The following is a 12,961-nucleotide window of genomic DNA, read 5'->3' as shown; positions in this document are numbered from 1 at the left end:
GAACTCACGCTTGCTCATGCGCAGTAGCGTTATCCACAGTTGCTATTCGTGTTCCCACCTGTAGAGTGTTTGGGAATCAAAACAAAAATCTTCTGGAAAGTCGTCCTAGATTTTAACAGAAAGCTAACCCACCTAAAACCGAGAGAGTTAGCACAGTTGTTCCCAAGTGTTATTTGAATCAGCTTTAACATCTGAATTTCGCTTAATTAGATGTATTTCATCATGGGAGTTTCTCAAAAGTTTTGCTCTTTCTACAACTTTTTCTGCTCGGTTTTCGTGGCATAGCTGGGAAGCTAACTGCTGTTTGTTGTAGTAAATGTTAGCCTAGCATTGCTCTCCCCACACAAAAGCCCTGCCTCTTCTCAGAGTTGTTGGACACCAGAAGTTTCAAACTTTATTAAGCGGTAATGGCCCCATCTAACTTTTTAATGCATGTTGTTTTGATTAATTTTTTTCGTATCTCTAAAACCGCTGGAAAAACTAAATTATCGTTTGGATGCTAAAGAGAACATGATCAAGAAGCAGTTCCTTCCATGCGCTTAACACCGTAAATTACATTAAAAACATGCTACTTAAGTCATGAGTTGGTTCATCGTATCACTTGTTAAATGTAATTTGTAGCTCTATAATCTGTTGTGTTAATTTTTTTCCACAGCTTTTTGACCGAAACGTCTTCAAAATGTCTATCCTGGGATTAAAGAAGAAGCAGCCAAAGACTTTTAAAGTCAAAGTTATCACTATGGATGCTGAAATGGAGTTTAGCTGCGAGGTATGGATATATGCGAGCCTGTATGATATGTCGAAGTATAATAATTAACTGTGATTACATTTTTATATATAATCTTTGGCTCATTTAAAATGAACCCCCAGATTAACAGTAAAGAATTGCTTGAAAAGTCCATGCATCACACCTTGCAAAAGTTAAATTGGGCAAAATTGTACGAGGCCTTTCACTGGTTTTAAACGTGAAGGGCACTGCTGTAATCTAAGACGCATGTCATGCAACCTCATGTGTGGGTTTACCCAGGAGATAGTTTATCAGCAGCAGTTATAGATCCTGACACACGTTATCTTGTGATTGATTGAGCAAGTAAATGACAGTCAACAATGGCTATACTCATGTGGGGCCTCTGCTGTGTGAAATAATACCGCTGCTTTCCCCCCACAAACATTGATATGTTATCTTTTTAAACCACAGCTCATTTTTGTCCTGTGAAAGATTACATTTCACAGGATACATTAGATTCTTGGGGATGTGTCCCACCTACACTATAACACACTGCAGGGAGCCCTGCCAGTACACCAGGATTGAAACATTCTTATAATAATTATTCTTACATTTTTCTTTATATTGAGACAGGACAGTTAAAGGGCTCCAGCTGCAAATACCCTTGCTTTGAGCATTTTCACTTGCTCATATCTTTCTAACTCTTTTCTTTTCAGGTCAAGTGGAAAGGTAAAGACCTCTTTGACCTGGTATGTCGAACTGTTGGTTTGAGGGAGACCTGGTTTTTTGGACTTAGGTACACAGTAAAGGATACCTATGCCTGGCTAAAACCAGACAAGCGGGTAAGTGAAGGAATAATTCTAAGGAGATTGGCTCTGAGATCCAAAGATAAACAAATAAACCCCCAATTAAAAAAAAAAAAAGAGTGTAAAATGTCAATAAAAACATGGCGCAATAATTTACAGACCTCATAGAGCCACATGTTATTCACAATAGACTATAAATGCATATAAAATCTTTGAACGGCAAAAATGTCCCATTTTAGGAAAGTTGGGACAGGGTCATGTTTACCACTGTGAAGCATGCACTATTCTTTTAATACCAGCCTGTAAAAATCTGGAAAAGGAAGAGAGCCGCTGCTGGATTTCTGGGAGATGAATGTTGTCCCGTTCTTGTCAGAGTTAATATTCTAGTTAATATTCTAGCTTTTTCGTATTTTTTTGTACCATGGAGTACCAAATGATTTCAGCTGGTGAACTGCAGCCAGGCAGTACCTGGACTCTACTATGAAGTATGGAATTATGGAAGGCTTTCCCGGAAAAAGAGGTCACCTGGATATTTGGAAGGTTATACAGGTTGCTTAAATAAGACATTTATATTGGCTAGATCAGTCAGCGTTGTATTTCAGCGTGCAAATATTTCTTCATGCTGGAAGAGAGAAATTCTAAATGAGTTGAGAAATTTGTTTTCCGTGGAATGGAACATGATGTTTTCTATGTTCTTCTGTAAAACGTATATGGCTTTATAGGATCTGCAGATCACTGTATTCTGCCCAATACCCCAACTTTTTTTGAATGGTTGTATAAACACAATATAATAACTTTTCCTTTTCATCTTTCATCAAGGTCTTGGACCAGGAGGTTCCTAAGGACTCTCCCATAACATTTAATTTCCTTGCTAAATTTTTCCCGGAAAAAGTAGAAGAAGAGCTGGTTCAAGAAATAACTCAACACCTCTTCTTCTTACAGGTACTCTGATAACTTTGTGGTGAAACCTTTAGGTGAATTTCTTTCTTTTAGTTTATTTTGAATTTTAACTCGACCTGTGTGTAGCATTTACCTCACGTCTAAGAAGCTTTTATGTAGCTCAGTACATGTTCACACATGTTGTCAAACTCTTGTTTAGGTAAAAAAACAGATATTAGATGAAGAGATATTCTGCTCCCCTGAAGCTTCAGTTCTGTTGGCATCATATGCCGTCCAAGCTAAGGTAAGAAAATTTGGAGGGTCAAATTCTCACTAAACCAGCAGTTGCTCGGCCTTCTTTTATCTGAAAATAATTAGTCTCCTGGAGTACATTTGCTGCTGGAGACCATCATGCAAATATGAAACAAAATCAATATAATGCAGATTAGTTATATGGACAGCATGAAGAGCAGTGCATTCATGAGATACAAAAGGGCTAAAATTTGATAAAGGGCAACTTATTTACTGCACAGATCCTAATGACCTTTGTTATTCAACCAAACTCTGAATAAATATTTTCCTCTGTGTGTCATTAATGTTTGATTTGTTGTTTACTGTTGTTTCCCTTTCAGTATGGAGACTTTGATACAAACTTCCATAAACCAGGCTTCCTGGCACAAGATGAGCTTTTGCCAAAAACAGTAAGTATACAGGTCTCTGCAGATTTGACCTATGAAAACTGGTGCTTCCCAGAATTATTTTCTTTTGTTAGCAGTCATTTCTGGCCGAGTTTGTCAGACACCATCTGTGCATTCAGTGTATTAACATTTTCCCTGTGATCCTGTGTCTTTATCCCAGGTTGTGATGCAGTACCAAATGACAGCAGACATGTGGGAGGAGAAGATCACAGCTTGGTATGCCGAGCACAGAGGCCTCGCCAGGTACAGCTGACCCAGGGGGCTGCTGAAGACCAGCATGTGAAGACTTATTAACACCTTTAGCAAAAGATTGCACGAGATCATGTAGTTTAAGTGTAATCGGTGTATCATTGTGTGATCCCCTTTCTTATTTTCACATCGTCCATATAGAGATGAAGCTGAGATGGAATACCTAAAGATTGCTCAGGATCTTGAGATGTATGGTGTCAGCTACTTTGAAATTACTGTGAGTGTGAATTAGTATGACTTGATTTCACATTTTTGAATCTGACATTTAACTTTGCTGTCTCTTGGGTTAACATTTGTGTTTCTACATATATTGGCAGCAAAATAAGAGGGACACAAACCTCCTACTTGGAGTTGATGCCCAGGGTCTTCACATCTACAGCCCCAACAGCAAACTCGCCCCTAACAAGTCCTTTCCTTGGAGCGGCATCCGTAATATCTCCTATAGTGAAAAGGAGGTAAGGGCAAGGAGTGGGCTGTCCTGCAGACAAACTGGGCATAATGCTCACATCCAAAATAATATGCTTAAAATACTCTTAGATTGATATATTTTGTCTGCAATTTTTTTGCCTCTCATTACGTTCCTGCCACCTGAATTGAAACACTTGTGGGTATTTTTAAATGGCTGTTTTGTATTACTGTGTCTGTGTATCTGAGAATCCATTAAAAACATAAATGCAGCATTCATGGGCACGCTTGGATTGTATTCCACATCTTTGGTCCTATTCCAACAAATTTGTATTTTCAACATTTTAATGTCATCCAGTCATTCTGGCCTAGGGAAGAGTTGGTGAGTACAGATTCAGTAACAGTGAAAGTGATCAACAGTGAGTAACAGCCAGCAACCTCCATGGGTTGCTGGCTGTTACTATATGAATTCCGTTACAAGGTTTGCTGCACTAGAAACTCTCTTGCAATTTGTTTTGGGTCCTAACAGACACTTTGATTCATAATTTATTTCAAACATGTAAACAATATACAGGTACATTTAGAAAAGAAAATAAGAAAGAAAAAATAATATACAAAAAAAAATCAATACATTTCAATATAGCTACCGTTCTGATTAATTTACATGTTGAAACGGAGTGGGAAGAAGTAAACGCTTATTTAATCCCACCCCTTTGCCATAAATTATCAGTTAATATTTAGTCAGCTTCCTTACTGCTATAATTTGTAATAAAAGTAGTGAACAGATTTCTATAATATCACATCATGATTTATTTATTTTTTTAAATAGAGACATTCACTTAATTTTAATATTTTCCTTTTCTTTTCAACCATAGTTTGTGCAAATATACCAGATTTCCTGGAAACACTCGTTAAATACTAGCTGAGTGTAAGTCTGGACAATATATTGAGTTTTTAAGACATATTAAAAAGGATGCGGGATGAGACAATGTTGTTTATGTTTCATTAAAATTATACTCGGATGAGCAGCCGTAGCACATTCGACTAAAAAGAAAAGATCACTGGCAAGCTTCTTGGAACATAGACTGTGATGCTGATTCTCTCAAATGGTGGAAGGAACATAAAGTTGGCTATCCAGCAATGAACTGCCTGGCCAAAAATGATCTTTGTGTGTCAGCTACCAGACACCCTTATGAAAAGCTTTTCAGTTACAGCTTAACAATGTAACCTGTCACAGGGCATCTTGCTCTGTTTTGTTGTTGTTTTTTTTTTATATATCTATATGTATATATCTTTATAATTATTCCCAGTTTTTACAAAGAAACTCACTGGCTAGAAAAAGGGATAGAATTTTCCTCGTTTTATTCCATTTCATACTTTTGCATGCAAGCGTTGCATTTTCTTGATTGCACAAATGTGAGTCTTTGGTATGCAAGAAAATAACATTTTATTTAAGGGGCATTGTTATTTAATATATGCAGATAATTAACTTTTCTTATTTATATTTTTGTAACATTTTCCATGTACATCTTAAGTTGTATGTTAACAAACGTGCCTGTGTGACATTTGGTTTTGATTTTGAACTGCCTTTTAGTTATATTATTACAGCCTTACAGCTGTATATTGGAAACTGCTTTCTTTCAGTGTCATATTTTCTTTCATATTGATCTGTTGTAAACTGTGCTCTCGGTTAATCTGCATGTTTTGTTTTGTTTTTTGTTTTCATGTTGTTCCAGTTCACAATCAAACCTCTGGACAAGAAGAAAGATGTTTTCAAGTTCTACTCATCTCAGCTGCGTGTCAACAAGCTGGTTGGTTTGCCTCTGTGTTTGTGATGTCATCTACTTAAAGGTTAAATGTTGTATGTCGTAAGTTTGTGCTGATTATGTTTCACCTGACTCCTTAGATCCTGCAGTTGTGCATTGGGAATCATGATTTGTTTATGAGGAGGAGGAAGGTGGACTCAATTGAAGTGCAGCAGATGAAAGCTCAAGCCAAAGAGGAAAAGGCCCGCAAGAAGGTCTGTGGTCTCAACTCCATTGGAACATCACATTAGATAGGATGCTCACAGTGATCCATCATAAATCTTTTATTGTGGTTAACAAACTTTAAATGGTCCGCCATGTAGATGGAGCGCCAGATCCTGGCACGGGAGAAACAGATGAGGGAGGAAGCGGAACGGGCAAAAGAGGAAATGGAAAGAAGGCTGTTCCAGCTGCAGGATGAGGCACGACTGGCTAATGAGGCACTGGTGAGAATATTGTCATTTACGGTACCTGAGATAACTGTTGGATTTTCAGAGTTTATCTTATGCAACTTTGTAAAAATTTGGATTAAATGTTAAATAAATTTTGTCCAGCTGCGATCTGAGGAGACAGCAGACCTGCTGGCAGAGAAAGCTCAGATTGCTGAGGAAGAAGCGAAGCTGTTGGCCCACAAAGCTGCAGAAGCTGAGCAAGAGAGGCAGAGGTTAGAGGTCACAGCCATGAAGACCAAGGAGGAGAAGAGGCTCATGGAGCAGAAGATGAGGGAGGCGGAGCAGCTGGCTGTAAAACTGGTGGAGCAGTCTGAGCGGAGGTCTGAAATCATTTGAGTTTTTATTTGAGATATTTTCATTAGTTAAAATTTAATCCCCTTATAACTTTTGTCCGTGCATAACATTTATCAACTGGTAACTAAATAAATGAAACACTATTAATAAAAGTCCTCTAAAAATATTTCACATAAACCTGCAAAGATTTAGCCGAAGCTGGCATGTGGTGGTAATTTTAAAAAGAGTTTTCCACTTATTCTATTTTCAAAATGAGTAAAAAAAAAGATGCAGGAAACCCGAGATATGCTTTTGATTCCATCCAGTTTTCTTCCCTCTCAAAACCCAGCATTCCTCCTCAACCACCAACAGCATTGGGGTTCACTTCTAAAATGAATGTGTTAGAAAAACTGGGTCTGTTGCTCTGTCATTATCTTGATTCTGTTATAACATTAAGGCTGGGTTTAAACATGCATTGTTAAACTCAAAGGCACATGATCCCTTAAACTTAATTACTGAAATCACCTAAACTCAACCTAAACCTAAACTGCTATATATAAATGTGCTAACTGTGCTATGCATAAATAGGTCTGCAAATCACTTCGATAGGAGGATAAAAGCCCCCCAATTGTCATGTCATCGAGAGACACATGATGATCTTCATGTCTTTGATAAGAAGCCTATAATGCTTCATTTGTGTTCCTTTTGTTTCAGAATAAGTTGTAAAAAGAAAAGAAAAAAGTACTGCTCTGATAATAATCACATGTATTTACTTTACTCTTAGTTGAACTGACTAAATCTTTGATTCCAGGTTGAAGGAAGCTGATCACCTGAAACAGGACCTGACTGAGGCAAAGGATGCTGAGAGGAGAGCCAAGCAGAAGCTGCTGGAGATCACCAAAACAACCTACCCTGTACGTTGATCACACTACTGCTTCTCTGATCTCTGTGATGCCTGGATTTCTTTTGTAGATTGAAGGAGTTTGTTTTCATTATAAAAGCTCTGATCTCCGTGTTATTACGCTGCAAAGGCCATTGATTAGCTGCTCTAGGTAATTTATGAGCTTAATATGGACCATCAATTTGAGATCTTCAAAGTTATTTTTTTAGGGAGGATTATCATTGTTCTATAACTTCCCTCATTTATTTCTTGAAGTTAGCGATTTCATGTCTCCCAGAATGTTTTTAATGGCAAGAGAAGAGGTGCGAAATCTGTGGGTGTTACTAGTATTGCAGATTTATATTTATTAGTGTGGATAATTGACGAGAAAAAACCCACAAAACATTAATGTGTTTTATATCATTCACTATAAATGGACTTTGTTAGTAACCAAGTTAGAGAAAGCTGTATGCTTTTATGTGTTATTGCTCAAAATGAGGGATTTCAAATAGCAGTGGTATTACACACAAAACTGAATGTTCTGGACCAAGGCCAGGAAGATCGTGAAGGACCTCAGCCATCCCAACAACAGACTGTTCTCTCTGTTGAGGTCAGGAAAGCGATTCCGCTCCCTGAAGACCAACACAGAGAGACTGAGGAGGAGCTTCTTCCCGCAGGCGATACGGTCTCTCAATCACACCACCACACAGTACTGACCCACACATGGTAAATGGCCTGCATTTATATAGCGCTTTTCTAGTCCATAGGACCCCAAAGCGCTTTACACTACATTCAGTCATCCACCCATTCACACACACATTCACACACTGGCGATGGCAAGCTACATTGTAGCCACAGCTGCCCTGGGGCGCACTGACAGAGGCGAGGCTGCCGGACACAGGCGCCACCGGGCCCTCTGACCACCACCAGTAGGCAAACATGGGTTAGTATCTTGCCCAAGGATATTTGGCATGCAGCCAGGAGGCAGCCTGGGATCGAACCACCGACCTTCTGATTAGTGGCTGACCTGCTCTGCCACCTGAGCTACAGCCACATATGGTTCTTACACACACACTGGACTTTCTGGACTTTGTTTTTGCACAACACTGGTCACTATATTCTTCATTTCCAGTTAATACTTGTACAGCTGCTGTTATTGTGTATATATTTATTTATATTTAGATTTCTTCATACATTCTTATATAGTTCTATATTGTGTATTGTGTATTTTGTTGTACAGTTATTTTATTTTCAACTTTAATTTATATATTTTATCTTATTCTTTCCCAGTTAAATTTACCCTTCATTCTAATTTGTGTTGTACAGTTATTTCATTTTTAACCTTAATTTATATTTTATTCCTTCCTAGTTAAATTTACCCTTTTTAATTTTTCATATTTATTTCCTATCTTATTCATAGCCTTTCCTTTTTTGTTTTCTTTAGGTCACAAGCAGTTGTCCAAGCATTTCACTACATATCGTACTGTGTATGACTGTGTACGTGACAAATAAAATTTGAATTTGATTTGATAATGATAATTCAGTGAATTATTTTGGTTTTTTGCCCTCATATGACCCCAGATTTTAAAAGTGTAATGTGCTTTACCTTTGTGAATATTTATACTTAAATGACATCTGTGTGCTTGTCTTCCAGCTCATAGCAGCTTATTCTGCTCCCCCTGCTCCTCCTGCTCCTCCTGAAGCAGCCGACTTTGCCTGCGAGTCACCACCTGCACGCCTCGACTTCAAGGACTCCGACATGAAACGGCTCTCTATGGAGATTGAGAGAGAGAGGTAAGCCGGGGTTTAAATCCCCTGCAACGGCACTTTAGAGTGACAGTTTGGCTGTTTGTTGATGATACTGTGGCATGCATAAATACAGGCTGGAGTACATGGAGAAGAGCAAACATCTTCAGGACCAGCTGAAGGAGCTCAAGTCTGAGATCGAGTCTCTGAAGCTGGAGGAGCAGCAGCAGCAACAGGCCAGTCTCTACAACCTGCACAGTGAGGCGAGGGGGTACATCCCAGAGCCCGTCTACATAGCTCACAGCAACGTACGTATGAGCCATTCATGTAATGTCATTAGTTTTATTGATGCTTAGTTATGTGTCAGAGTGTTAGTATAACCAAACCAGTAACTGCAGCTCACGCCCACTAATGATCCTAAGACCCAAACTCTTCCACAGCATGCATTTTGAATTTCTTTGATATTTGTGCTGATTGGGACCTGATGAATGTAAAAACAAAGAATTACCAGATTTTTTTTTTTTTTTACCTTATTTTTGTTTTTAAGAAAAATGAGAGCCACATATGAGGATATTCGTTTAAAATTTTGATAGAACAGTAGCAGTATAATGTCCTCGTAAGTGGATACCAGGCCCTTGTAGAGCAAAATTGAGTATTTTGGTCTAAATAACCCAAAACGTGATGCCCACATATGTGGATGCCAGGTCCTAGGAGGTTAATCAGGTTGTGAACAAACATCTGATATCCAAACATAACCTTTTCATTCAAAATGAAATTTTGGACAGTTTAAGTGCAAAATGTAATTTTTTGGGGTAATATTTCTTAAAATTTCAAAAATTCTAGATTAACATTAACATGCAAAAAGCAGATTGTGTTTATCATTTATTTTTATCTTATATTATCTCCTAAGGTCATTGATTGTTTTCATTTGTAGCACATTTATAAATGTTCTAATTTAAAAACTCTTCAGCATAAACTAGGTTTACAAGAAACACGCAGTCCACCACAATCAGTTCAGTTGAATTCAGTTTTTATTTGGCCTGTGTACTCACTGCATCACTGGTAATTACTGTTTGTCCTGTTGAGCTTGAATCACTGCTGGAATTTCAGATCTCATTATCCAAAGGACAACCAGAGCACCACAATATCTCTCGAACACGAATTTAAGAAAAGTCTAGATTAAAGAAAATGTTATAATGATGACAAATAAGGTTTAAAGTGGAGTGGTACTGTACTCAAAGGTTATCCATCGTCCTGGCTTTCTTTCATATTAAATTCAATCCTTTGACTATACTAATGTGAAAACATCTTCAAAGGAATTGCTTTTGTTATGTCAATATTTTACCACATAGAAGAAAATGATTTCAAATTGCATCTTAACATGTAACACAAACCGTTGCACTTCGAATTCTCGCATTTCTGTTTCACCGAGTTAGCCCTGAAGATAGCAGGATGTAATATGCAGCCGTATACTGATGATTCAGTTAAATTAAGGATATACCGGATCAGCAGACTTGGTAAATAGTTACTGTTGTAAATACTTTGTAATGCCAAAAGCATTTATGTGGCAAATATGAAATACTTGAAAATGTTTGCATTTGTATTTTTAGAATTACTGATTACTCCATGATTGCTCATGCTTCTCTTGTTTTGCAGAGAAACTCTGCATACATGTCTCAGATGGCCTTCTTTGAAGAAGTGTGATCCTGGCCCTTTAAAATTGAGGGAGCAGTTGCTGTGACGCTCTGCTTCCTCAGCCTGTTTGGTTAACGTTTACCTGACTGAAGCTAACAGACAGAAACTCTATGTTCTTTGGAAAGACTTTGAAATGAACTAATAACACTTGTGTGGCTTCCTGCGCAGACTGTTAGATTAAGTTTTGCCACCTGCAACACCTGCAGCATGTCAGCATCTAGAAAGAGTGCATTATTGGATGAGCGCTTCTTCAAGATATGTTGCTGAGGAGTTTTTATTTCATGCTTTTTGTTTGGTTTTAATGAATACTTAGCTGTAATGTGGTCAAATACAGAACTATGCCTGCTTAATGTCGAGATATCCATTTGTGCCTTAAAATACTTTAAGACTGGGATTGTGTTAAAAAAGAAATTACGCTGCAACGTTGGCAAAGTTCAGATCAGTTGTGATGTCAGCTGCGATGAATGTCGTAAACAGGGTTCCTTCCACAGAAGCAAGATATTCTTCAGGCATGGGTTAGAGTTCAGATTTACCAACTGTTGTTCAGTAACACTCTGAACGTAGACTGTATGTAAACGAAAGGCTCTGGCCCCAATATATAGAAATCTATGAAAAACAATCTTGCTGCTCATCTTATTTTATTACCTAAACACTTTGGTGATGAAGTTATGGTCTCACTCTAGCTTCTAAGGTTGTTTTGTGCTTTATAAATAACGTCCCCATTTAGAGTGTAACAGATGATAAAATGCATGTGATTTACAGTGTGGTTTCCTTCTGACTGACAAAATACCGTCATACGAGGATGTAGTGCGTCTGGTTTCTCACTCACTCAGATCCTCCTCTTGCTTAAAATGCCTGGTTTTAAAAGGCATGAACATATATACATGGTGGTGCTGCCAGTGGATGCTTCTCTGCTCCTACTGTCTGGCTCAGGAGATCTGACAAAGATCGCTGACCTATTCATGCATAAAATGCCAGACTTGTGTCCACTTTTGTTGATGTTTTAGTGAAAGAAATGCCAAAACAAAGGCAACAGAGAAAAACTTTCCACAAGTGAAAAGTTGTTTCACATTATTTTAGTCTTTTAAACATGTTTAATTTGATATGTCGACATCAGTAATCTGACTTTAGGCTAACTTAATGTTCAGTCGCTGTTATTAACATTAAGTTATATTAGCTAAAGAGGAAAAAATGGAAAGGTTTTTATTAATGTAATAAATTAGAGTTGAACTGAGAATGATATTTGGCTACTGTTGTTGTATGTGTTCTTATTAGGTACTTCTAAGTAGAGCAGGGCAATATGACCAAAAATATTTATCACGATATACATTTGAAAATTTGCGATAACGATATAACTGACGATATAATTGACACTAGACAAAACACTTTACAACTCCACAACTTTATTAATGCAAAAAAAACCCATCAATGTATTTTCACTTAAACAAGCAGCTTTTTATGTGCATTAAATGGTAAATGGCCTGCATTTGTATAGCGCTTTTCTAGTCCCTAAGGACCCCAAAGCGCTTCACACTACATTCAGTCATTCACCCATTCACACACCCATTCACACACTGGCGATGGCAAGCTACATTGTAGCCACAGCTGCGCTGGGGCGCACTGACAGAGGCGAGGCTGCCGGACACTGGCGCCACCGGGCCCTCTGACCACCACCAGTAGGCAAACATGGGGTTAGTATCATTAAAGTTATATAAAAATGTAACAGTGCAAATGCAAATTCCTTGCTGACAGTTTAACCAAAAGGCATTTCCAGTGGAAATTGGCCGACATATCGGCAACAGACCATGTATAATATCCACAAAACTTAAAAAGAGGTTATACACACACAATACGGTAATATTATGTTGAAGCACAGTACGTATCACTCCGCGAGGCTCCTGCCTACGATAGCCGTAATGCTCCGACAATCCATCAAGCAGTGCGGGTTCATAGCTTAGCAAAGTCGTACTAAAACATTTGACAGATTTTTGAGCGCCGTGTACCACATAAAATCGTTTCGAGGTCAGTAAACACAACCAGAATTCATACATAAGGCACACAGGATTATGAGGGGCGCTGTCGATTTTCAGAAAAATCAAAGGATTGATTTTAAGTGTGCCGTATTTTCCAAACAACACGGTAATAACGACGGCCCGCTAGCATGCTCTACCGCAAATAGTGCTTTGTTATGTATCTGACGGATGAAAGCCAAACCAGTCCCACACCACTGAAGTTGCAGCATTTTTACAAACCAATTCTGGTTCATCCGTTTCATTTAACGATCCACTTTCGCTCTTCTCATTCTGTGTCGCCGCCATGTGCGTATGTAAACAAAGGCACTGCGCA

General features: G+C 38.3%; 1 protein-coding gene across 1 annotated transcript; it reads left to right on the top strand.

Annotated features, from left to right (window-relative positions):
• The first annotated feature begins 44 nt into the window (after nt 1-44).
• nf2b (NF2, moesin-ezrin-radixin like (MERLIN) tumor suppressor b) lies at nt 45-11,855 on the top strand. The gene is made up of 17 exons (XM_026181736.2): nt 45-404; nt 656-769; nt 1,444-1,569; nt 2,353-2,475; nt 2,633-2,716; nt 3,045-3,113; nt 3,271-3,353; nt 3,501-3,576; nt 3,677-3,814; nt 5,501-5,575; nt 5,671-5,784; nt 5,893-6,015; nt 6,124-6,341; nt 7,106-7,208; nt 8,829-8,968; nt 9,057-9,228; nt 10,577-11,855. Exons 2-17 carry the CDS (start codon nt 680-682, stop codon nt 10,622-10,624), a joined length of 1,782 nt encoding a protein of 593 aa, XP_026037521.1. The 5' UTR covers nt 45-404; nt 656-679; the 3' UTR covers nt 10,625-11,855.
• The last annotated feature ends 1,106 nt before the right edge of the window (nt 11,856-12,961 follow it).

This window comes from Astatotilapia calliptera, chromosome 10 (genome assembly GCF_964374335.1).
Source record: "Astatotilapia calliptera chromosome 10, fAstCal68.1, whole genome shotgun sequence".
NCBI lineage: Eukaryota > Metazoa > Chordata > Actinopteri > Cichliformes > Cichlidae > Astatotilapia > Astatotilapia calliptera.
Note: the sequence above shows the minus strand (reverse complement) of the source record. Positions and strands in the feature narration are given on the sequence as shown.